Source organism: Rutilus rutilus (assembly GCF_951802725.1).
Source record: "Rutilus rutilus genome assembly, chromosome: 7".
Classification (NCBI taxonomy): domain Eukaryota; kingdom Metazoa; phylum Chordata; class Actinopteri; order Cypriniformes; family Leuciscidae; genus Rutilus; species Rutilus rutilus.
This window is the reverse complement of record NC_140221.1, coordinates 15,691,984-15,712,299: the sequence shown is the minus strand read 5'-3', so window position 1 is coordinate 15,712,299 and position 20,316 is coordinate 15,691,984. Positions and strand designations below refer to the sequence as shown.

Sequence of the window (20,316 nt, the reverse complement as noted above, 5' to 3'; positions counted from 1 at the left end):
ACACTTTGTTTGTTGTTCCAGCCGCGACGTCGCAGAAAAAAAAACTGGGGGAGGGCGGGGAGGGGGGTTGAGGTTTAAAGCGGTTTACCGCTATACCGCGGGAATTTCTTGCTTTTCAACCGCGGTAAGAAAAAATCCATACCGTCCCAGCCCTAGCAACTTATGGAAAAATTGACTATGTTTACATGTGCACCAATAATGTGATTATTTCTAATAATCAGAGTTAGGCCTTAATCACAGTAAGATGTTTACATAACACAAGCAGAACTATTTTCTGAGAACTCAGAACTCTTTCAGTTTCATTAATGTGATTATTCGCTATTAAGTATGGTTATACCTAACTCATATAGGCATACGCATGTTAATCTACTCACATCAAATTCAAAATAAATTTTTATGGACGTTCGGTGCAGTGATGAACATCGCAATGCCGGGTTTGCCTACGCTGCTGTAGCGTTTTCCGCACAGTCTGGATGAAGATACGGAGCAGAGACTGTGCAGTGAGTTATGTTGACAGAGTTTAGCAATTTGGAGAACTAGAGAAAACTTCAGAATAATGTCACTGAGTTCATTCATGAAGTTGTGTGAACAACACACGGCATCCGTATAGAACCGAACACATGCGCACTTTGATCAGAGCGGTAATAATGCGATTAAGGTGTTTACATGCCTGCTTATTGCGTTTACATGAGGAAAAGTTTAATCGCAATATTGCCAAAATCCCATTATAATAAAATGATGAGGGTGCATGTAAACGCACTGATTGTTGTATCAACTTAATCCAAGTTGGTCAAACAATATAACAAGTTCTGTCAAATCAAAAATAATAATGTTTTTACTTGTCGATCCAAGTTTAATAAGTTCGCATTTAACACTAAGCTGAGCATTAATATTATACAATAGTGACATAAAACTTACTTATTTTGTCTAACTTTTGTTGGACAAACTGAAAAGGTTATATAGAGTTACTTTATTCCATAACAATTTGAAGATATTCACTCAAATGGAAGAAACTTCACCAAAGAGGACACTAATTATACTCTAATGGTGACTTGAAACAACTTTTACAGCAAAATATAATAATAATATAAAACACTACATAACACTAAAACATATATTATTTCTAAATAACAAACATAAGTCCACATGTTCACACAAATTTAGTGCATCACCAGTGATTAAACTGAGCATGCTCAGCAGCCTGTTAGTTGAACCCTTACCATAAAACATGATTAGGTATTAACAGTTATAGAAATGTAAAATATTTAAAGTAAAGTAAATTTGTTTAGTCATGTTTTTACGATTTTATAAATATATTTTAGATCCCTTAACCCTACCCCCAAATCAAAACATCACAACATTTCTAGAGAGTATATAAAATGTAACGGGCAGAAAAATTATTAATATATTCAAATAATCAACATTTTTATAATATAAAAAAAGAGAAAAAAGAAAAAATATTTCATATTTCTTTTCTCTCCCCTCTATAAGTATTGTTTTTTATTGAAGAACACAGTTCATGAAATTTCTGAAATCACAAAATGAATCATTAATTAATTTAATATAAGATTATACAGTTTATTTCATTTTTTTATTTTTTTTTTTAAACAAGCAGCTTTGTCATAATTACATCAGAAAATATATTTTATAGGGGCAATACTGTTTTGAACGACAGTGAGGTCTAGCCTACGTGTCAGAAAGGTTTAGAACCACTGATGTAGGATATCTACTTACTCACAAAAAGAACATGTATATGACTGATGAAATAGAGTGTGCAAGGAAGGAACATGGTGCTCGGTCTTGGTTTCAGACTCTTGAGTCCCTGCTGTCGGACTGAATGATTTTTCGCTCGTCTAAAGCTACACCTACATACAGGACAAATACAAAACCTGCACTGCACCACAGCATTTCACAGCACCCTCAGAAACATTCTCTCACTGTGAGGTGTTCTGAAGCTCCAGTTCTTTTACAAACCTGATCTATTTAAAGCTCAGAAAGGGAGTTGTTGACATATTAATGCACAATTGTAGATGATTCATATACACTGTCATTATATGAAAACTGGTGTAAATTTCATATTGTGGCTCATAATATACAGTATTGTGTCCTGCACTTATGTAAGACTCATTAAAAAAAAAAAAAAAAAGACTCAATATGAAAAAATTGTGATATATGTCAAATTGTCAAACTAAAAATGAAGCAGACTGCTCAGGTATTGTTCTTGTATAAATGAAACAAGTTTTGCTTGCATAGGCCTCTCGTTTGACAGCTTGGCAGGAATTTATGAAATATGTAATATTATATTATATATTATATTTCATAAAAGAGAAATATATATATTTGAAGCACAAAAATAAGTCATCTGTATTATCAAAAAACATGATGGGCAAACAATGAGTGATCTTTTAAAGAGAGTTGACCATTCAAACAATTTACTTCTCTTTCACTCCTTGCTGTCTACACTAAGTGCTGAAATAAGAAATGGAAAGACCTGACAGGGCAGAGAAATGTCCTTCGGTATAATCAAAACATGTTATGAAGTGGTCTAAAAGTAGCTTTGAAGTCACTTTAGATCATTCAGGTTTTAATATTTGGGTTGTTTAGAATTGTGAAGGCAGAGATGGCTATTTGTGTCGTGGTACGTTTTGCATTAGTCACAATCAAAGGTGCAGTGATTTAAAAAAAATCTTTTGAAATAGACCAGTCATCAACTAATTCAGGCAGAATTCTGGTACTCAGTATTTCAGATTATGGACGTGTGGGTATTATCACTAACTAGTGTGACACCGTTGGCACTTACATAAACTTTTCAAACTAAAAATGGTGTTTGCAGCATCTCAGAGCGACTTGATTCCAACTCCATCTCTGCTCTGAGTTTGGGTAACTTTAACATGTGACATGCACATTTGGGAATTCAACATGCACCAACCACCTTCCCATACTTAATAATGTGAATTAATACAAATTTAATTAAAAAATGTATTAAAAAATGTTTATCATAAATTTGAAAAAATATGATGTGACATTAAGAAAGTGCCAATGCAATTGATGAGTTAATGTTTTAAGGAGTATAGTAACAAGCAATTTAACCCTGATGTTGGAATTTGAATGACCACATGAAAATACACTGCATAACTATGGAGCCCCTAAAGGCACAGGGTAATGGAAAAAAATCTAAGATGGGAGGAAAAAATATATTTCAATGATTTTGTGTTTGCTCGCAAAACCTTTTCATTCACTCACAAAACGTTTGCATTCTCGAGAAACTTTGGACACTCACAAAAGAACACAAACATTTTGCCAAAAAAGTGAGTGAACGCAAACCTTTTGCGAGAGAACACAAAGGCATTGACATTTTTTCTCCCATCTCATATTTTTATCTTTCACCATGTCACTTTAGGGTATTCTATAACAGAATGTCGTTAAATTTTATGAGCAACTCAAACTTTTTTCATTATATTCTGTATTGTGTAAAACACATTTTTAATTAATTTCTTTTTACTGGACCTCATGATGGTAAGAAAGAAAAAAGTTAATTGACATTCCTATTCATCCTATTGTAAGCGTTTGCCCTATTTATAGTCTGCTCTTGGCAACTAATGCCAAGAAAGACCAACCTAGTGTTGCTGAGGCAATCACTGAGTGGATCAATAGAGAGACAGAGAGACATATTTCCTCCTTTCACGCCTTGAGGACTCAAAGAATGTTACATTAACATCGCATTTAATTTAAAAGACCAATAAATAATTAACTGCTGGCCACCAAAAACCTCTGGACCATTTATCTTTAGGGGTTCACAGGTTTATGGGTTTAGACTAGGGATGCACTGAAATGAAAATCCTGGGCCGAAACTGAAACCGAAAATGCTTCTTTTTTTCTTTTTTTACGAAATGCAGTCATTTTAAAGATAATGAATTAAAAAAATACAAAAAGGAGCGCATGTGCATAAAGCGGGATATTGAGTGGAGCATCACACAGTGATAACGGCTAGAGCGAGAGTGAAACCTGAGCGCTGAACACTGAGGGGTGAGGCGGCATTTATTTTCGGCTAACATTTTCAGCATTTTTGTCTTTCGGCCAGAAAATGCCATTTTCGCGGCCAAACTTTCGGTGTATCCCTAGTTTAGACATCACAACAAGTCTGAAATTAGAAGTCTGAAGTCAGAATTTTAATAAGGTAATACAAGAGGACCAGAGGATTAAACTGCAGATAAAATGCCATACATACTTTGAAATTTATCTTGCCAAACAATATTGCAGGGATTATTACATGGTAATTACATGAAATAATTAAAAATAAAGGTTACACTTTGTTTTAAGGTGTCTTTGTTTAATATTATTATTAAGTAACTACATGTGTTAAGGGTTAGGATTAGGGTTTGGGGTTAGTTGCATGTAATTATGCATTTAGTAACTACATGTAACAAATCTAACAATGACACTGTAAAATAAAGGTTTACCAAAATAAATATATTTCCATTTGTTGACATGCAATAAAACATAATTCAAAGAAGCATCAAAAAGACCAAAAACTGCTCCTTATAAAAACTATTTTGACATTTTTGCACAACTCTACAGCTCTCCCTTTGCTCACCTCTCATATTCAGCTCAACTGCAAACACAAGTGCCTTTGTGCACCATTATCAGAACACAATAGAGCAATAGGCTGAATGGGTAGTTGGAGTGGATTACATTATATAGAGGACATCATTGAACAGATATGAAACCAGCTCTGTAGAAAGCTGCATTAGGTCCATCGAGCTTCAACTCGCATTGAAAGAACGGCTGTCTGAGATGAGAGCTGGGTGTGGACTAAGAATAAAGAAAAGCATTTTGAATGATTAATCTGCCTATAACCAAACATCATATTGAGATGAGATTTGACTGAGATATTGATTTATTACACCATTAAGTGATAATGTGCTTGACAGCCTCAAGTGTCTGTTAGGCAAAGGAGCTTCAGTCAACAATCAGCATTAAATGGCCATGGTTGTAATATTGTGCACCAATATTGCATCAATGGTAAATTTTCTATATCCCTAACCATTTAACAACATGTATTCATTATGTCAATGAGCTCATTGTTTCTGCCTTAAATTAATACATTGTTTATTAATTAATTATACATTAATTAATTGTTAGCTAACTGCATGATTTGTATATGTACATTTCTGAAATCCATAACTTGGACACAGTCACCCTGAACAGATCACTCTAATTTGTAGACGCATGCATTTTCTGTAAAGCTGCTTTGAAACTGTATGTATTGTGAAAAGAGCTATACAAATAAATGTGAATTTAATTATTTAAAATTAATACAGTTATGGTTACTTATCTGTCAGCTGGATCCAATATTATTCAATAATGAGATGTAAAATAGAACATGCATTCAAAATGAATGGATGGAGGTGTATTGATGAAATAAATACAAACTAAATATGATATTAAGGCCACACAGAGCAAATGTGACTATGAAAATACATCCGTTTGCTTGTTCACCAGCTCTTTAAAAGCCGTAGGTAAATCATTTGTCTATCATGTGCTTCACACAAAGCATCATATTTGACTGTCAAACAAGTAGGCTATTGACACATTAGTAGAAGTTTCTACTAGTTCAGCTTTCTGAGTTGCTGCTGCATTAGGCTACAATACAAAATCAGTTCATAAAGAGCTATTGCTGGATGCAGCACCCTCCTGTCAGTCATATTAAATATAAACGTTTTATGTGGCTTTTGTAATCTTTGGATCATCAGATTAATATTGCCACAGCATAATCAGGCAGATATGACATTCCTGTAGGCTATTAGATGATCAAAACGAATAAAGATGCACTGTTGTGATTCGCTCAAGACTACTGGAACAAAATCGACACCTTTTACATGCAAGCTCAACTAAACACGAAATATATGGTTTTTGATCGTTTCATCAACCGTCGTCATTAGCTCAATTCGTTTTAAATTATTCGCAGTGAATGTGGCGCGTGCTGGAGGATGCTGCAGTTTTATTATCAAACAGTGTTCACACACGCATGCTGCCTGAAACGGGACTGCGGTACCTTTGGCCAGCATCGCTCTCAAAAGAACCCATCGTCCGAACAGGCACCGCCGAATTGAGCCAAATTTGCTCGAAGGATTTCCTGACTTCGGTCTTTCCGTCCGGGTCGATTTCGGACGGCGTCTCGGGTTTTTTGGCACCTGCCATTCTTCAGGCTCACAAGTTACTAGCAGGAGAGATGGACGGGTACCGTCAGCGCGAGTTCATGCTTCACTTTACCGCGCGTCGCATCCGTAAATACACCTGCTGTCGGACGCGCGTTTCGCGCTCACGACGTCGATGAGGGTTATCACACGACTGAAGAACTGAATAGGCGCGTGGAGTCTTTAGTGCTCAATATCGAGATTCTCCAGCCTCAACTGCGCAGGTCCGGCTCAGAAGTGTATCTGAACCGAATCACATTACCACATCAAAACAAGACATCAAGCTTAGCCACACATTTTAATAATGCTGCTGAATAGCATCCTTTCCGGTATGAAATCAATGGAGAGATGAAAGGTGAAGATAATGGACTGTATAAGTTAAGCATTTTTGACAACAGCATAATCTGCATTAAGAAATGTTATTAAAAGTGAGTTGAGAAAGACATTTTTAAACAAATTCAACTATTCAACTAAACAGGAAATCTACACTGCTACATTTTTTTATTTATTTTTTATTCAATTGCATTCTTTATTGGTAACTAAATAGGCTATTGTGTGCAAATACATGTGTAGCAAAAACCTGAGATTTACACTAAAAAATCTTAAATGGGACAGTTGTGTGTTAATTTAATGAGGTTTTATTTAACAAAGTTCGGGAGGAGCAGGTTCAGATAATTAACCAAATTATGCACAGCTGGAGATTAATCAGTAATCAACTCAATGACAGAGTATAAATTCACAGCAGACCTATCTCTGTTCATTGAAAGTTTGTCAGCATCCCTCCTCCACCCCATCTCCTCACTTCCAGTTCCATCTACACTTACCAACTGGGGGGAGTACTTTGGGTTCGGGCCTAACTCCGAGCTCGGAGCCCTCCCCCCGGACAGCACGCCAAATACGCATAAACTTATTGTATTAATTATATGTAGATGTGAACTCGTGAAAGTTACAGAATGAGCACAGAATACAATTTTCTGAAGAAAACGATGATTCATGATTGACGATGATTGCCGCTAGGGTGTTGTGAATGGTTGCTAGCGTATTGCTATGGTGTACTGAGTAGTTGCTTACATGCCCAATTGAAAAGAGCCCAATCTCAAGTTTCTAAGATAGTCAGGTCTGTAGTAGTTGGTTGCCAAGGTGTTGCTATGCAATTGTCAAACTGTTTTGAGTGGTTGTTAGTGCATTGCTATGGTGTTCTCTGTAGTTGCTACTTGCCAAAGTTAATAGAGCCCATCCTCAAGTTTTTTAAGATAGTCTAGTCTGTAGTTGGTTGCCAAGGTGTTGCTATGCAATTCTTAAAGTGTTTTGAGTAATGGTTAGCGCATTGCTATGGTGTTCTGTGTAGTTTCTACTTGCCAACGTTAATAGAGCCCATCCTCAAGTTTCTAAGGTATTCTGGTCTGTAGATGGTTGCCAAGGTGTTGCTATGCAATTGTTAAACTGTTTTGAGTGGTTGTTAGCATATTGCTATGGTGTTCTGTGTAGTTGCTACTTGCCAAAGTTAATAGAGCCTATCCATGTTGCAAGATATTCTGGTCTCTAGTTGGTTTTCAGAGTGTTGCTATGCAGTTGCCTAAGTGTTCTGGGTGGTTGTTAGTGTGATGCTATGTGGTTTCTATAATGGCTAGGTGGTGTCTATGATGCTGTAAGGGTTTTATCCTATTTAGTATGCCGAAACATAGTATCACACATCCTCAAAAAGTCAAGTGAAATTATGTTTATTTGTATAGTTGTTGTGAGGTTTACTGATCACACTGAATCAATGAGACATGTTAGATAAGAAGCACATTAAGGTTGTTTACCTTTTAATACAACTGATTTTTCAATTACAGTTCAACACTGATTTAAAGAAATATATTTTTTGTCATCATGACACTCATTATGTGTCCTGTCCTAAAGGCTTACTAATATTCAAATATCTACTGTACATATTGTTCCTCCAGAAACCACACACCTTTTATATAAATTATAACAGCACATGCACTGGAAACCAAACATAAACACGCAGTCATGAAATCTTCAAGAAAAGAGAGTACGGCCCACTGCCTGAGTGGGAGTCTCTGTTCTTGTTCAGTCTCTGCACTAAGGATGACGATTACGTAACACTAGATTATGAGAACAGTAGACAGGGGATTCCACCAATGAAATATCACAGTGACACCCTGTGGTCAGAGGAAGAGCAATAAACATATTTCTCAATCTTCCCTGAGACCATGTTATTGTTACTGTTCCTGAGAATTATTGATTTTTATGAGCTCAGGAGGTGTGAGGAAAACGCTCACTAAGCTGAATCTACTCGACATTCAGACCACCAATCAGATTTTTATTTTTCGCTAATCAAGTTTACAGTTCACTGCTAAATGTTGTATTAAAATATCATATATTTATATCATATTTATATTTTTTTTATACAAAAATATCCTGAAAACAAGATAAATTTACTTTAAATTGTGTGAAGATGATAAGACCTTTCGGAGAACATGTTTAGAAATAGTTCTAATGGTGTTTTCTCACCATGATAAAACCTTTTGATTTTATGATTTTATGTCAATTGTCCAAATCATTAGCCAATACAGTGCAAAAACTTAATTTACAATATATTCTCTTATGTCTAATTTTTTTTTTTCTGCCATAACATTTTCACCCAGTAACATGTAGAGAGACTTTAAATTAACAATGACCTTAAAACACTACATGATGGTAGCACTAAACAAGGATCTCTTTATGGAGTACTTTATGGTAACTCCAACATAAAAAAACCCTCTAATAACCTCTAACTCTTCCTGCAATTCCTTTAATGCTCTAATACTGTACAACATAAGTGTCTACGCGTATCCCCATTTTATATATTTACCTGTACACATACAGTATGTCATACTGCATATGGAAACATCATGCTACCCTTACAATAAAAAAGTATACTTCAAGTTCATTTTATTAAGTATACGTATGTAAAGTTAAAGTATATTTTAAAGTATACTTTATGTAGAAAGTAATCTAATATCAATGTACTAGAAGTATACTTGTAAGTGTACTGTTTCAATACTACTTGGGACTAAATTTGCCGATTTTTTAGTTTACTTAAGTATACTTTTAAGTTTATACTTTAAGTGTAATAGTAAAAGGAGTACACAACTAGTTTACAACTAAGTTTTTAATTTGTACAGCAACTATACCACAAGTGAACTTATAGGTATACTGATAGTTTACAAGTAAAATACTTGTAGCACATTTTTTAGTTTATGAAAGTACACTCTCAGAAAGTGTGAAGTGTACTCTTAGTAAACTACTAGTTTAAGTAGCCTACTTGTAAGTTTTCTTTAGGTGAACATAACATCATACTTATAGTTTACTATTTATATATTATTTTTGCACTTTAACTACTACTACTGTATACTACTACTTATACTACAACAATTATACTTGAAATATATACCTTTAACTGTAGGCTACTTTAACTCTTTCCATTTTAAAAACCTTTTACTCTAGCTTCATGCATCATTTTTTATCAACACTTGAATGTGGGTAAATTTCATTAAAAAAACAAAAAAACAAAAAAAAAATCATTTTTGTCAGACTATACTATATTATTAATATTCTTCAAAAGCACAATGTTCATAAATCATATTGGTGCGTAATTAAGATGAAATTACTGTTATGTTTCGAAAAGAAATGTAAATGAATATAGATGTGGTCTCTGAATTTATGTCAAATAAAACAAGAAAAAATTAGTCCCCAATTAGTCCAGCTGTTGTACCGACTGTCTAAGCCGGTTTGAAAATTTGTATTGACAAATGCACATAACCAGCTGTAAAAATAATAATATTAATAATAATTTGACTGAATAAACTAAATTGTCTGATTAAGTAAAAAAAAAAAAAAGCTCCTTAATTAAACTCATTCTATGCTGAAGATTTAATTATACAATATATGATTGGCTAATACGTGTGGTATTTGTCTTATAAAACACATATGTTGTCGACCTATTTATTTCCGGATTATTCTTTTCTGATGTTAATCATAAATTATCCGAAGGCAAGCAAACAAATGTTACACAAAAACAAAAAACAAACAAACACGGCCAAGTCAGAGAATTCACAGCCAATGCATCTGACAGAACAGACCACTAATAACTAAACCATTTCCCCGTTCAGAACAGCAGATGGAAGTCTTGAGTGTAGAGATGATTTCCTGTCATTACACATTAACACGAGGCTGAGAGCTCCACATTTCTACAGCAGCAGCCTGAATCAATGCGAGAGCCCCACTGGGCACAGTCAGCCAAAACAGCAGCAAACACGCCTGTGAGAAAAAATGCATCAGATATCGCAAAGTATTGGATTCTTCATGCCTTCTGGCATAATATAATATCCTTATCCAGTCCTGATGAAGCATGTGTAAGACGTTCTGGTCTGGGGGGTCTGGTGGGAGAATCAATGCAGAGAAAGCTGATGGATTTTACAGATGGATGATTCAGAATATGGCTCTCTGCACTACACAAGTTCTGCATTACTGCTCTTAATTAAGAGCAAGCAGAGATATAAAAACCAAGACAGAGACAGTCCAGAAGATATCTAAATGAGAGGAAGCATTGCTGGCTGTAATTCTGAGATTTCATGGTGCATTTCACAAGGAAATTGAGCGTCTTATTGGAGGGCAGGAGCACTACAAAAGGAAAAGTGTTAATAGTTGACTTCTACTGTGCAGAAAACAATAAACCAAAGAGAATATGTGCAAAAACACTCACAAAATAAATAAATAAATAAATAATGTATTATTAGTAGGGCTGTCAATCGATTAAAACTTTAACATTATTCACAGATATTGAATCCCCAAAATAATGTGAAACATTCGTTTAAAGGCATCTTTTAACTAGTGCTATGATTGAAGGCCAATATCACAGATACTAACAGTAATACTGATTCCTCTATTAATTTAAAAAATATTTTATTTTTTATTTTTTGGGGGGGATAAAATTAGTAATTATAGCCATTCAGCATTACAGTATACTTGAAAGCCAGGCCTAAACTGCAAATATAGAACATTAAAAATATTATAACAACTTTTAATTGTAAAAACTTTAACAAACCTACCATAATAAATGTCACTTTTGGCTGTGCCTTTTAAATAGTCAGTTTGGTGATGTTCCTGTCTCAGCAACAGATAGCCTGATATACTGTAATGCAACAGCCAAAGGATGTGGGGAAAAGACACTGACATAGCTACTTCAGGAATTGAAAAAAAATGGACGCAGCATTAATTGAGTTAATTATTTTTTTTACTTTTAAACAGGAAATATTATTTACAGACATTAACACCAGTCCTTATAATAACTCTTTAGTATTTAAAGGGGTGGTGTAATGCCCTTTTCACAAGATGTAAAATATGTCATTGATATCCCCAGAGTGTGTATGTGAAGTTTTAGCAAAAAAAAATTGAACAAAAATGCACCGTTTTATGTCTGTTCCTTTAAATGCAAATGAGCTGCTGCTCCCGGCACAGGGGGCGGAGCTACAACAGCTTGTGTCCTTTTACCTCACACAGACATGCACTGAACATTTCAAAAACTTTTAGCCTTTTATGTTCAAACCGAAGTCAGATGATGTCAAAGGAGACAATGATGGAGAGACTCAAGAAGAAGTGACAACATGTAGAAGCAACAGGACATTTCTGAATGGTTAGTTGATGAATTTATGTAGCTGATGTGTAGTTATCTTCTAGTCATTGATTAGCATATTCTCTCATGATAATCTATAAATTGTGTTCCGGGGGCGGGGTTTATGTAAATTTTAGGGTTGATGATGTCACTAACCCGGGAGGAAGCTCATGTAGTCCCAACCAGCCGTTTGTTGTAGTCCTTAAAAAGGAATTTCTTTAAAAGAAAATATCTCACTTTGCTTTGAACTTTGAGCGTCGTAACTTTGCAGATGTTGTTTATGTTCAAACAGCAACATTACACACTAACTAAAATTAGAAAAGTGAAATCATAATCAACCACCCCTTTAAAATGGGTAGAAAACAACACCTATAGGAGAATGAATGGATACAAACTGATCTTAAATGTAATATTAAACAGCCGTGTTATTACTGAATGTTATTTTAGTAGGGAAATGTCTTATTGCTATGCAGTCATCACAATATAAAAAAAAATACAGATGAGATTTCTTGGCTAATCTCTTAATAGGCTGTCATTTTTCAGTAAGGGGGATTGAATAATTAATCAGGGAGGTGATATTGTACTGTCGTCTTTGTGCAGTGATTTGAAATGAACACGTACACGATCAGAGAGGGACTGTCTCACTGCTACATTGATCACAAACAAGGCAGACGGCCTGTTTAAACAGAGATAACAGATATCATAGTGGTTCTCACTAATATAAGTTGTCATGGCCACAACACACACTCAGTGGCCATAACATTGTTTATTCATGGTCATAAAATGTAATGTGCACACCACCCTTAAACAAACAGTCACCCAAAAATACAAAATTCTGTCATCATTTTCTCATCCTCGTGTCATTCCAAATCTGCCTGATTGTCTTTGTGGAACTTAACAGAATATATTGTGAGAAGCAGCAAATCTGTTGCTTGAATTGTTTCTTAAAAAACTGACATGCAATATGATGAACCAACTTAATATGTTCCAGAAACCAGATTATATACAAACATAAAATCATCTATTGGCACTGTGTAATATGAGACTGCAGTATAACATGAGATTAAAAGCAAGTGGTTTTATTCTCTAGTCTTGGGGAAATTACTCAGGCTCTAATGAGAGGATTGAAATCTCCACCTCCACTAAGCAGCATGTCTCCCATTCCACTGAACAGCTCTTGGCTAACCTCTGAGACATCTCTTCACACTCGCTGAGCCGTGTGACACACACATACACAAATGTTCTCGAGCTTTTTGCTCTCTCTTTCACTGCCTTCATTAAAACAGCTTATCACATTCGACAGCCAGGGCTTCAACAATGGCAGCTAATTTAATTGTCAAGCCAGAGGTCTCATTTGCAGCACTACCACAATCTTTTATTTGGAGAAGTGTGTCAACATATCAGAATGGATCCTTAGGAAAACACACTGATGCTTGCATTTATAAATAAAGTTTTTTTCTATCTCCAGGTTTTGACAAGAGGCGTTGTCTGTTTACTATCAAAATCCAGGTGGACATAATACAATAGTACAAGCTATATTTTAGCATTATCTTGAAGAACATGTGATTGGTGCTTGTCAGTGCACAAGTTGATACCATGCAATTGTTGCCAGGTTGTTGCTATGCAGTTGCTAAGGTGGTCTGAATGGTTCCTAACATGTTGCTGTGCGGTTGCAAGGGTGTTGCTGTGCAGTAGTATAAAATAAGCTTGACATTTAGTCATAGATTATTGTCAGGAAACAACCCTACATTTGCCACACTGATAAGAACATTCTGGGCATAAAAAGTTGATTTGCATGACGAAGAACTTCAGTGAATGCAGTTCAACGCAGCCGGTGGCTTTTGTGAAAGACTGATATTCTGACAATAAATGGCAGTCGCCCAGTCACTGTGATGCAGAGGCCACTTTGGCCTTTAGTCTAGACTGCATAGGAGGAACAGCCCTAAAGCACATTCACCTTTCATACTCATGCCAGCACAGGCTCAGATTAGCACAAAACACCTCCACACTGATGCAGTCAGATTGACGTAATTTAATGATTTTATATCCAATCTTGCTATATAGATATAGACAATGCTTTGTGACAAATCCAACAAGTAGCTGTTGTGCTCATGGGCTTTTTGGAATTAGCTCAATGCAATTTGATGAAATAAGGTACTTCAAGCTGCTAGTTTAGCCAGAAAGTTTATCCATCATCAGTTTAGACAAACAAACAGCATAATGCCCACAAAACAAGCCTTTATTGAGACCATTTGACATCAGATATGTGAATGAAAATTCATTCTTAAGTGAATACACCACACACACCTACATGTCTATATTACTAACAGGGGACTATCACTCTACACTGGCCAAGAGGGGACTAGTCTTTCTGGTCATTTTGAAGAAACAAAAATGACATACAAAATTTTCTTTTAAGGTCTTTTTTCATAATATAACTTTAAATATGCATTTTGTTATTTTTAAAAAAAAAAACATGCCAAGATGGGACCTGCAACTCTGACCGATGTCTAACTATCCAACAGGGTACTTCCATAGCCTGCAATGGAACTGTGTGTGTGTGATGAGTGAAGTGAACTGGCGTAAAGTCTGTCTTCATTATGTAACATGTAAATTATGTATATATAAATATATCAATATAATGTTCACACAGGCATCAGAGATCACAATATGCACACACACACACGTAAATATGTGGTTTACGGAGACTTTCCATAGACATAATGAGTTAAATACTGTACAAACTATATATTCTATCCCCTAACCCAACCCCTAAACACAACCCTCAGAACTTGTATTTATGTATTGGTACAATGTATTTTTACATTTTCAAAAAACATCATTTAGTATGATTTATAAGCTGATTATAAATCATAAATCAAAATGTCCCCACAAGGTCAAACATTTCTGGTATTACTATCTTTGTGGGGACACACAACGCTGTTTTTGCTGCTGTTGGTGAGGATACAATAGCTTCCACTGACACAACCACAAAAAGGTGAGATTGATATGACTGACTGGAATGAAGCTGACAAACTACTGCTAATGCTCTGTCATTTTGGCATGAGAAAATGTCCTCTGTCCTCTTCAACTCCCACACAATATATAGGCGCATATATACATACACATATACTGTGAAAACATGGGAGTTGGGATGGACAGAGACTGAAATGGAGGGAACAGTAATGCAACTGACTAGTCAGAGGGAAGGACCTCTGGGCAACTTTAGAGATAATCACAAGACTTACAAGCACACACATAGCCTACACACAAACAGTCTTAATTTCTGTGTTTAGAACAGGCACACGCACACTTTTCCACATACAATCTCATAATTGAAATGACAGCAGCATGTGGAGATTCCCGACTTCACACCAAGCGCGCTCTCTCTCTCTCTCACACACACACACACACACTGTAATCTCAAATGATCAAGGATGATCAGCACCAAACTGTTCTGTTGCACAGACAGCATGAGCTGAACAACAGTGTGAAACATTTTAGTGTGAATTTACCATCTTCCTGCTAACTAGTTACAGTTCTGTCACTTTTGCATAGTAGTTCATAACAATTAACTGACAACTGACAGGGAAAATTTTAATTAAGTAAGGGATAATGTAAAGTCAGCCAGTAATTATAATTTTTTTTAAGGACATGTACATTATGACTTGAAAAATGGCATGAATTGTTCAATTGAACTGTACTTGTAGAGACTTGCATATAGACAAAATGACAGGGAACAAAAAAAATAAATAAAAAATGGAGCCTTGATGAGCAAAAGAGCTTCTTTCAAAACCATTACAATTCTTACCAACCCCAAACTTTTGGAGTCTGTAACTGAATGTTCATCAAGACTGCATTTATTTGACCAAAAATACAGTAAAAACGGTAACATATACAGTATATACATTTATATAACATATTATAATATATATAAAAAATAAAATAAAAAGCTAAAATGGAAAAGCCATGGGTGACAAACTAAGAAAACACCCTATTATTCAATAGGGGTTATGCGCAACATACTTCCGGGTTCTACAAAACAGATATAACTACTTCCGGTCGTCAGCTACTGAGGTAAACACAGCGTAGGAATGGCGACCTTTTATAGCCGGTGTTTACAGGAGCTACCCATTCTATCCATTTCAGATCTACATCGTATTGCCAAACGGACTTCCAGAGCCCCGAGTACTCCGTTAGATAAAGGATTTAAGTTTTTACTCCTCATCATTTATTCATGATTATGAAGGTATGTAAGTTAGTATATGTAGCTTTTGCTAATGGCACCCGATGTAGAGTTAGCTAACTATCAGTAAGTTAGTTTAGACTTGTATGCTATCATAGTAGTTTAACCTTTTATATTTGCTTGCAGACGATTAAAACAATCAAATGAAGACTGCATTTTTTTTCTTTTTTTTTTTTTTTTTTCTGATCCTTAAGCATTCGTGACATTTTAATTAAAACAGAAATAAGAATTGTATTCTAAAAAAAGCGCAAAATAAGTTACCTCAGAGATCATCTACCGCTGCAGATGCGTACGGTAATGCAAACCGGAAATGTTTATACCCGTTTTCCGGTTCGAACGTTGGGCGTTCCGCATAACCCCTATTGCTTGTAGAGCCAATTTTAGCAACAATAAGTTGAAGAAGTCATTTTCTGTATGGCAGTATCGGTCTCTCACATCGTTCTGGAGAAATTTTGGCCCACTCTTCTTTACAACGACGCTTCAGTTCATTGAGGTTTGGTTTGCGGGCATTGGTTTATACACAGCTCTCTTAAGATCCCGCCACAGCATTTCAGTCGGGTTGAAATCTGAAATCTTGAAATCAACACCTTGATTCTTTTCTTTTTCAGCCATTCTGTTGCAGATTTGTGGGTTTGCTTGGGATCACAGTCCTGTTGAATGACCCAATTTCAGCCAAGCTTTAGCTGTCGGACAGTTGGCCTCACATTTGACTCTAGAATACTTTGGTATATTGAGGAGTTCATGGTCGACTCAATGACTGTAAGGGGCCCAGGTCCTGTGGCTGCAAAACAAGCCAAAAATCATCAACCTTCCATCAGCGTGATGAACAGTAGGTATGAGGTGTTTGTGCTGATATGCTGTGTTTAATTTTCGCCTAACTTGGCGCTGTGCATTATGGCCATCATCTCTACTTTGTCTGTCTGTCCAAAGGATATTGTTCCAGAAGTCTTGAGGTTTGTTAAGATGCAACTTTGCAAACCTAAGCCATGTTGCCATGTTCTTTTTAGAGAGAAGAAGCTTCTACTGGCAACACTTCCAAACATGCCATACTTTTCCCGTCTTTTTCTACTTGTACTGCCATAAACTTTAACATTTAACATGTTAACGGATGCCTGTAAAGTTTGAGGTGTAGTTCTTGAGGTGTTGTTTTGCGATTTCTCTGAGCATTGCACGGTCTGACCTTAAAGTAAATTTGCTGGGATGTCCACACCTGGGAAGATTGGCAACTGTCTTTTCCACTTGTGAATAATCTTCCTTACAGTAGAATAATGGACTTCAAATTGTTTGGAAAATGGCCATATAACACTTCTCAGATTGATGGCAGCAACAATTGGTTTTCTAAGATCATTACTAATGTCTTTCCTCCTTGGCATTGTGTTAACACACACCTGAAGGCTCCAGACCAGCAAACTGCCAAAACTTCTGCTTTTATAGAGGTGATCACACTTGCTAATGATCAATTAATCAAAATCACTTACCCTCTTAATTCCTGGAAGCAGTAAGGGCGTACTTAGTTTGTCACCCATGACTTTTCCATTTTGGCCTAGTTTTTGTTAAATAAATAATGACACTGTGTAATGTGCCATGTGTTATTATTCATTTGAGGTTGTATTAACCTAATTTTAAGACCTGCCAAGGACCAGGGGCCTCATTTACAAAAATTTGCATAGGATTTGCGTCAGAAGTGGCGTACGGATGAAACAAAGGACGTGCGTACGCACAGAAATATTTGGATTTATAAAACCGTGTGCACGCACATCCTACGCAGTTTTTTCCGCCTTTGGCTAAGCCACACCCTAGAATGTAGATTGACCAATCACAGCGCAGCCAAGAACGAGCTCCCACAGAGGTCCGACACTTTTTCACAGCGCTCCATTGACTTTACCACAGGCGTCTCATATTTTTGGTCTGGGCAGGCTATTATCATCATAGTTTTATCAAAAATATGGTTAAACGTTGTGCCTGGGGCATTTGTAACACAGATACGCGTTTCCCAGAGAGGTTGGAGGGGGGTGTCCGTTTTTTTCCCTTCCCAAAACCGAAGTCAAATCCTGACAAGTGCCGTCTTTGGATTAAACTGTGTGGACGTCCTCACAGTCAGCTAAACCCCTCAAGGATCAACAAGTACACTTTTGTGGTAAATTTTGCTTTTAACCTTACTGTGAAGTTATACTAGTTAGACAGTTTTATGCTGTTTTAGGTTATGATTTCGGTTCTCTACCCTAATTAATGAAGAATCAAGGTGCTAGCAAGCAAGCTTAGCGATAGTTTAGTTATCACATAAGTCTGGATTGTATGTTTTGACTAGCGGCTGGATGTTAGCTAACTTTGTTATTCAAGATACAAACACCTAACGTTAATGTTACAGACACGCTGTTGTGGTAGTTTTGAAGGTGACTAACGTTACCGCCACCGTGTTGCCCAGATGAAGTTGTCGGACGTAGCAACAGTAACTAAGGGGGGCGGGGCTTAGCCAAAGGTGAATTCTAAATGTAGCACAGCTTTTGCGGCTTCATGTCACACCCATAGTTGCCCATAAATAGTCTGTGAAACGCCCACAAGTTAATATTCATCGATTGCGAAATCATGGCAAACACAGAGAGGAAAACCAAGAAACGTAACTTTCATTACGTCATTACGCATTGTGATGGCATCATGGCATTTTATTTTATTGACAAGCTACAGATGTGTTATGAGGATGAATCGCATAACATGCCAATATTATTGCAGAACATATTTCACTTTTCTTTTTGCAAATATGTGTTCATTGCATTTCTGTTGTAATCTTCGTTTGATTTTGTTTGTTTTACACTGCAGATCGATCAAACGGGTGTTCGTGTAGGCTGTTAATTGTAAAACTTGCTTTGTGAAGTCTTCATGTTATTTATGAGAGGCAGTATTGCCATTTCTTTTACACAACGGTCTACAGTTTCACACACTTTCACAAACTTTCACGTGTTTCTTCCATCTGCCGACGGTGTCGCCATTTCTCATTTCACCCGTTTTTGTGCGTACGCCTGGGTCAGAGTTTGTGTGAAGGACCGCACATTTTCCCGTCAAGTTTGCTTTTTATAAATACCAATTATTACGCCGCCTTTTGTGCGTACGCAACGTTTATAAATGAGGCCCCAGATTATTATGTCCTGATACATAAAACCATAGCATTCAATATGGTGTCCTTTCTTTTTCACATGCCTGTATATATATATAAAGTATAAGTATCTTAACAAATGCTGAGAATACAGAGAGGACATGCGAGTAAAAGAAGTCAAATCAGTGATGGCATAAGTCCATGATTGCAGCGCTCACATGGCAGGATATTGCTTTCTGTGTGCTTCATTTCTAAGGGCTTGAGTCACAGTTAAGCTTTAGTGTGAAGATAAATTATGTAGTGTTCTCGTTACATTGACTTGGCCTGGCCTGGCCTGAAAAAGAAACTTAGAAAGGGAAAAGTTTGAAGTCAGCAGTGTCCCCTGAGACACATGGACCACTTACAACCTGCCAGAGAGGGCTCAAATAATAGTGTGCAACCATTGCCATAAGCATTGCAAGACAATTAAACCAAGCCAGTGAATCTTATAATGTGACTACATGCTTTGACTAGCTGAGATATGCAACAGAACGAAGGAGAAATACAAGAACAGAAGCAGGTTTTTAAAACAGATCAATGATTTGTGGCTTGCGCCACAGAAGCACAATTTTCACACACCAGAGGGAAAACGAAGAATACACCAAGCAAACCACAGCACACTCAGAGCAGCCATGATGTCTGTTATTGTTAGCTAAATGATGCAGAAATAACATATTTCTTGAGTAAACAATTGTAAAAAAAAAAACATTTAAAGAAACAGAAATCCCACTCAAAGCCCAAGGATGATAAAGTTTTCTTGAAAACATAAAGGTTCCCCTGAATGTCACCTCTGCGTTTTTCTGTATGCATGTTTAGAAACAGCTCACAGCTATTTAAATAAGTTACAATGGCTCTCTTATACGCAGGCAGTCTTGACTGTACTGTATGTTACGGCCTTGAATCCATCACAAAGCGTTGAGTCATTGAGCAAGATGGAGAAGAAACATGTACAGCTCTGCATTTCAGCCTCTATTTAACTTCAGCACCACAGTGAAGGACAGCTCCCCATAACCCAACAAACACACACACTTCATGTTATTCTCACACAAATGCCCAGTTTACACTCATTATAAATAAGTCCATA

General features: G+C 36.4%; 1 protein-coding gene across 16 annotated transcripts in view; it reads right to left on the bottom strand.

Moving 5' to 3' along the window:
- Window positions 1-20,316, bottom strand: part of kcnt1b (potassium sodium-activated channel subfamily T member 1b) — a 102,552-nt gene that overhangs the window by 79,081 nt on the left and 3,155 nt on the right. The window contains exon 1 of one of the 16 annotated variants that reach the window (XM_084413238.1): window positions 6,056-6,415. The exons of 13 other annotated variants lie outside the window; for them this stretch is intronic. In XM_084413238.1, coding sequence (XP_084269364.1) covers window positions 6,056-6,201 — 146 coding nt within the window. In that variant the 5' untranslated portion in view covers window positions 6,202-6,415. Of the gene's footprint in view, window positions 1-6,055; window positions 6,416-20,316 lie in introns of those variants that run through there. 2 more of the 16 variants (XM_084413227.1, XM_084413232.1) reach the window with 2 other exon arrangements.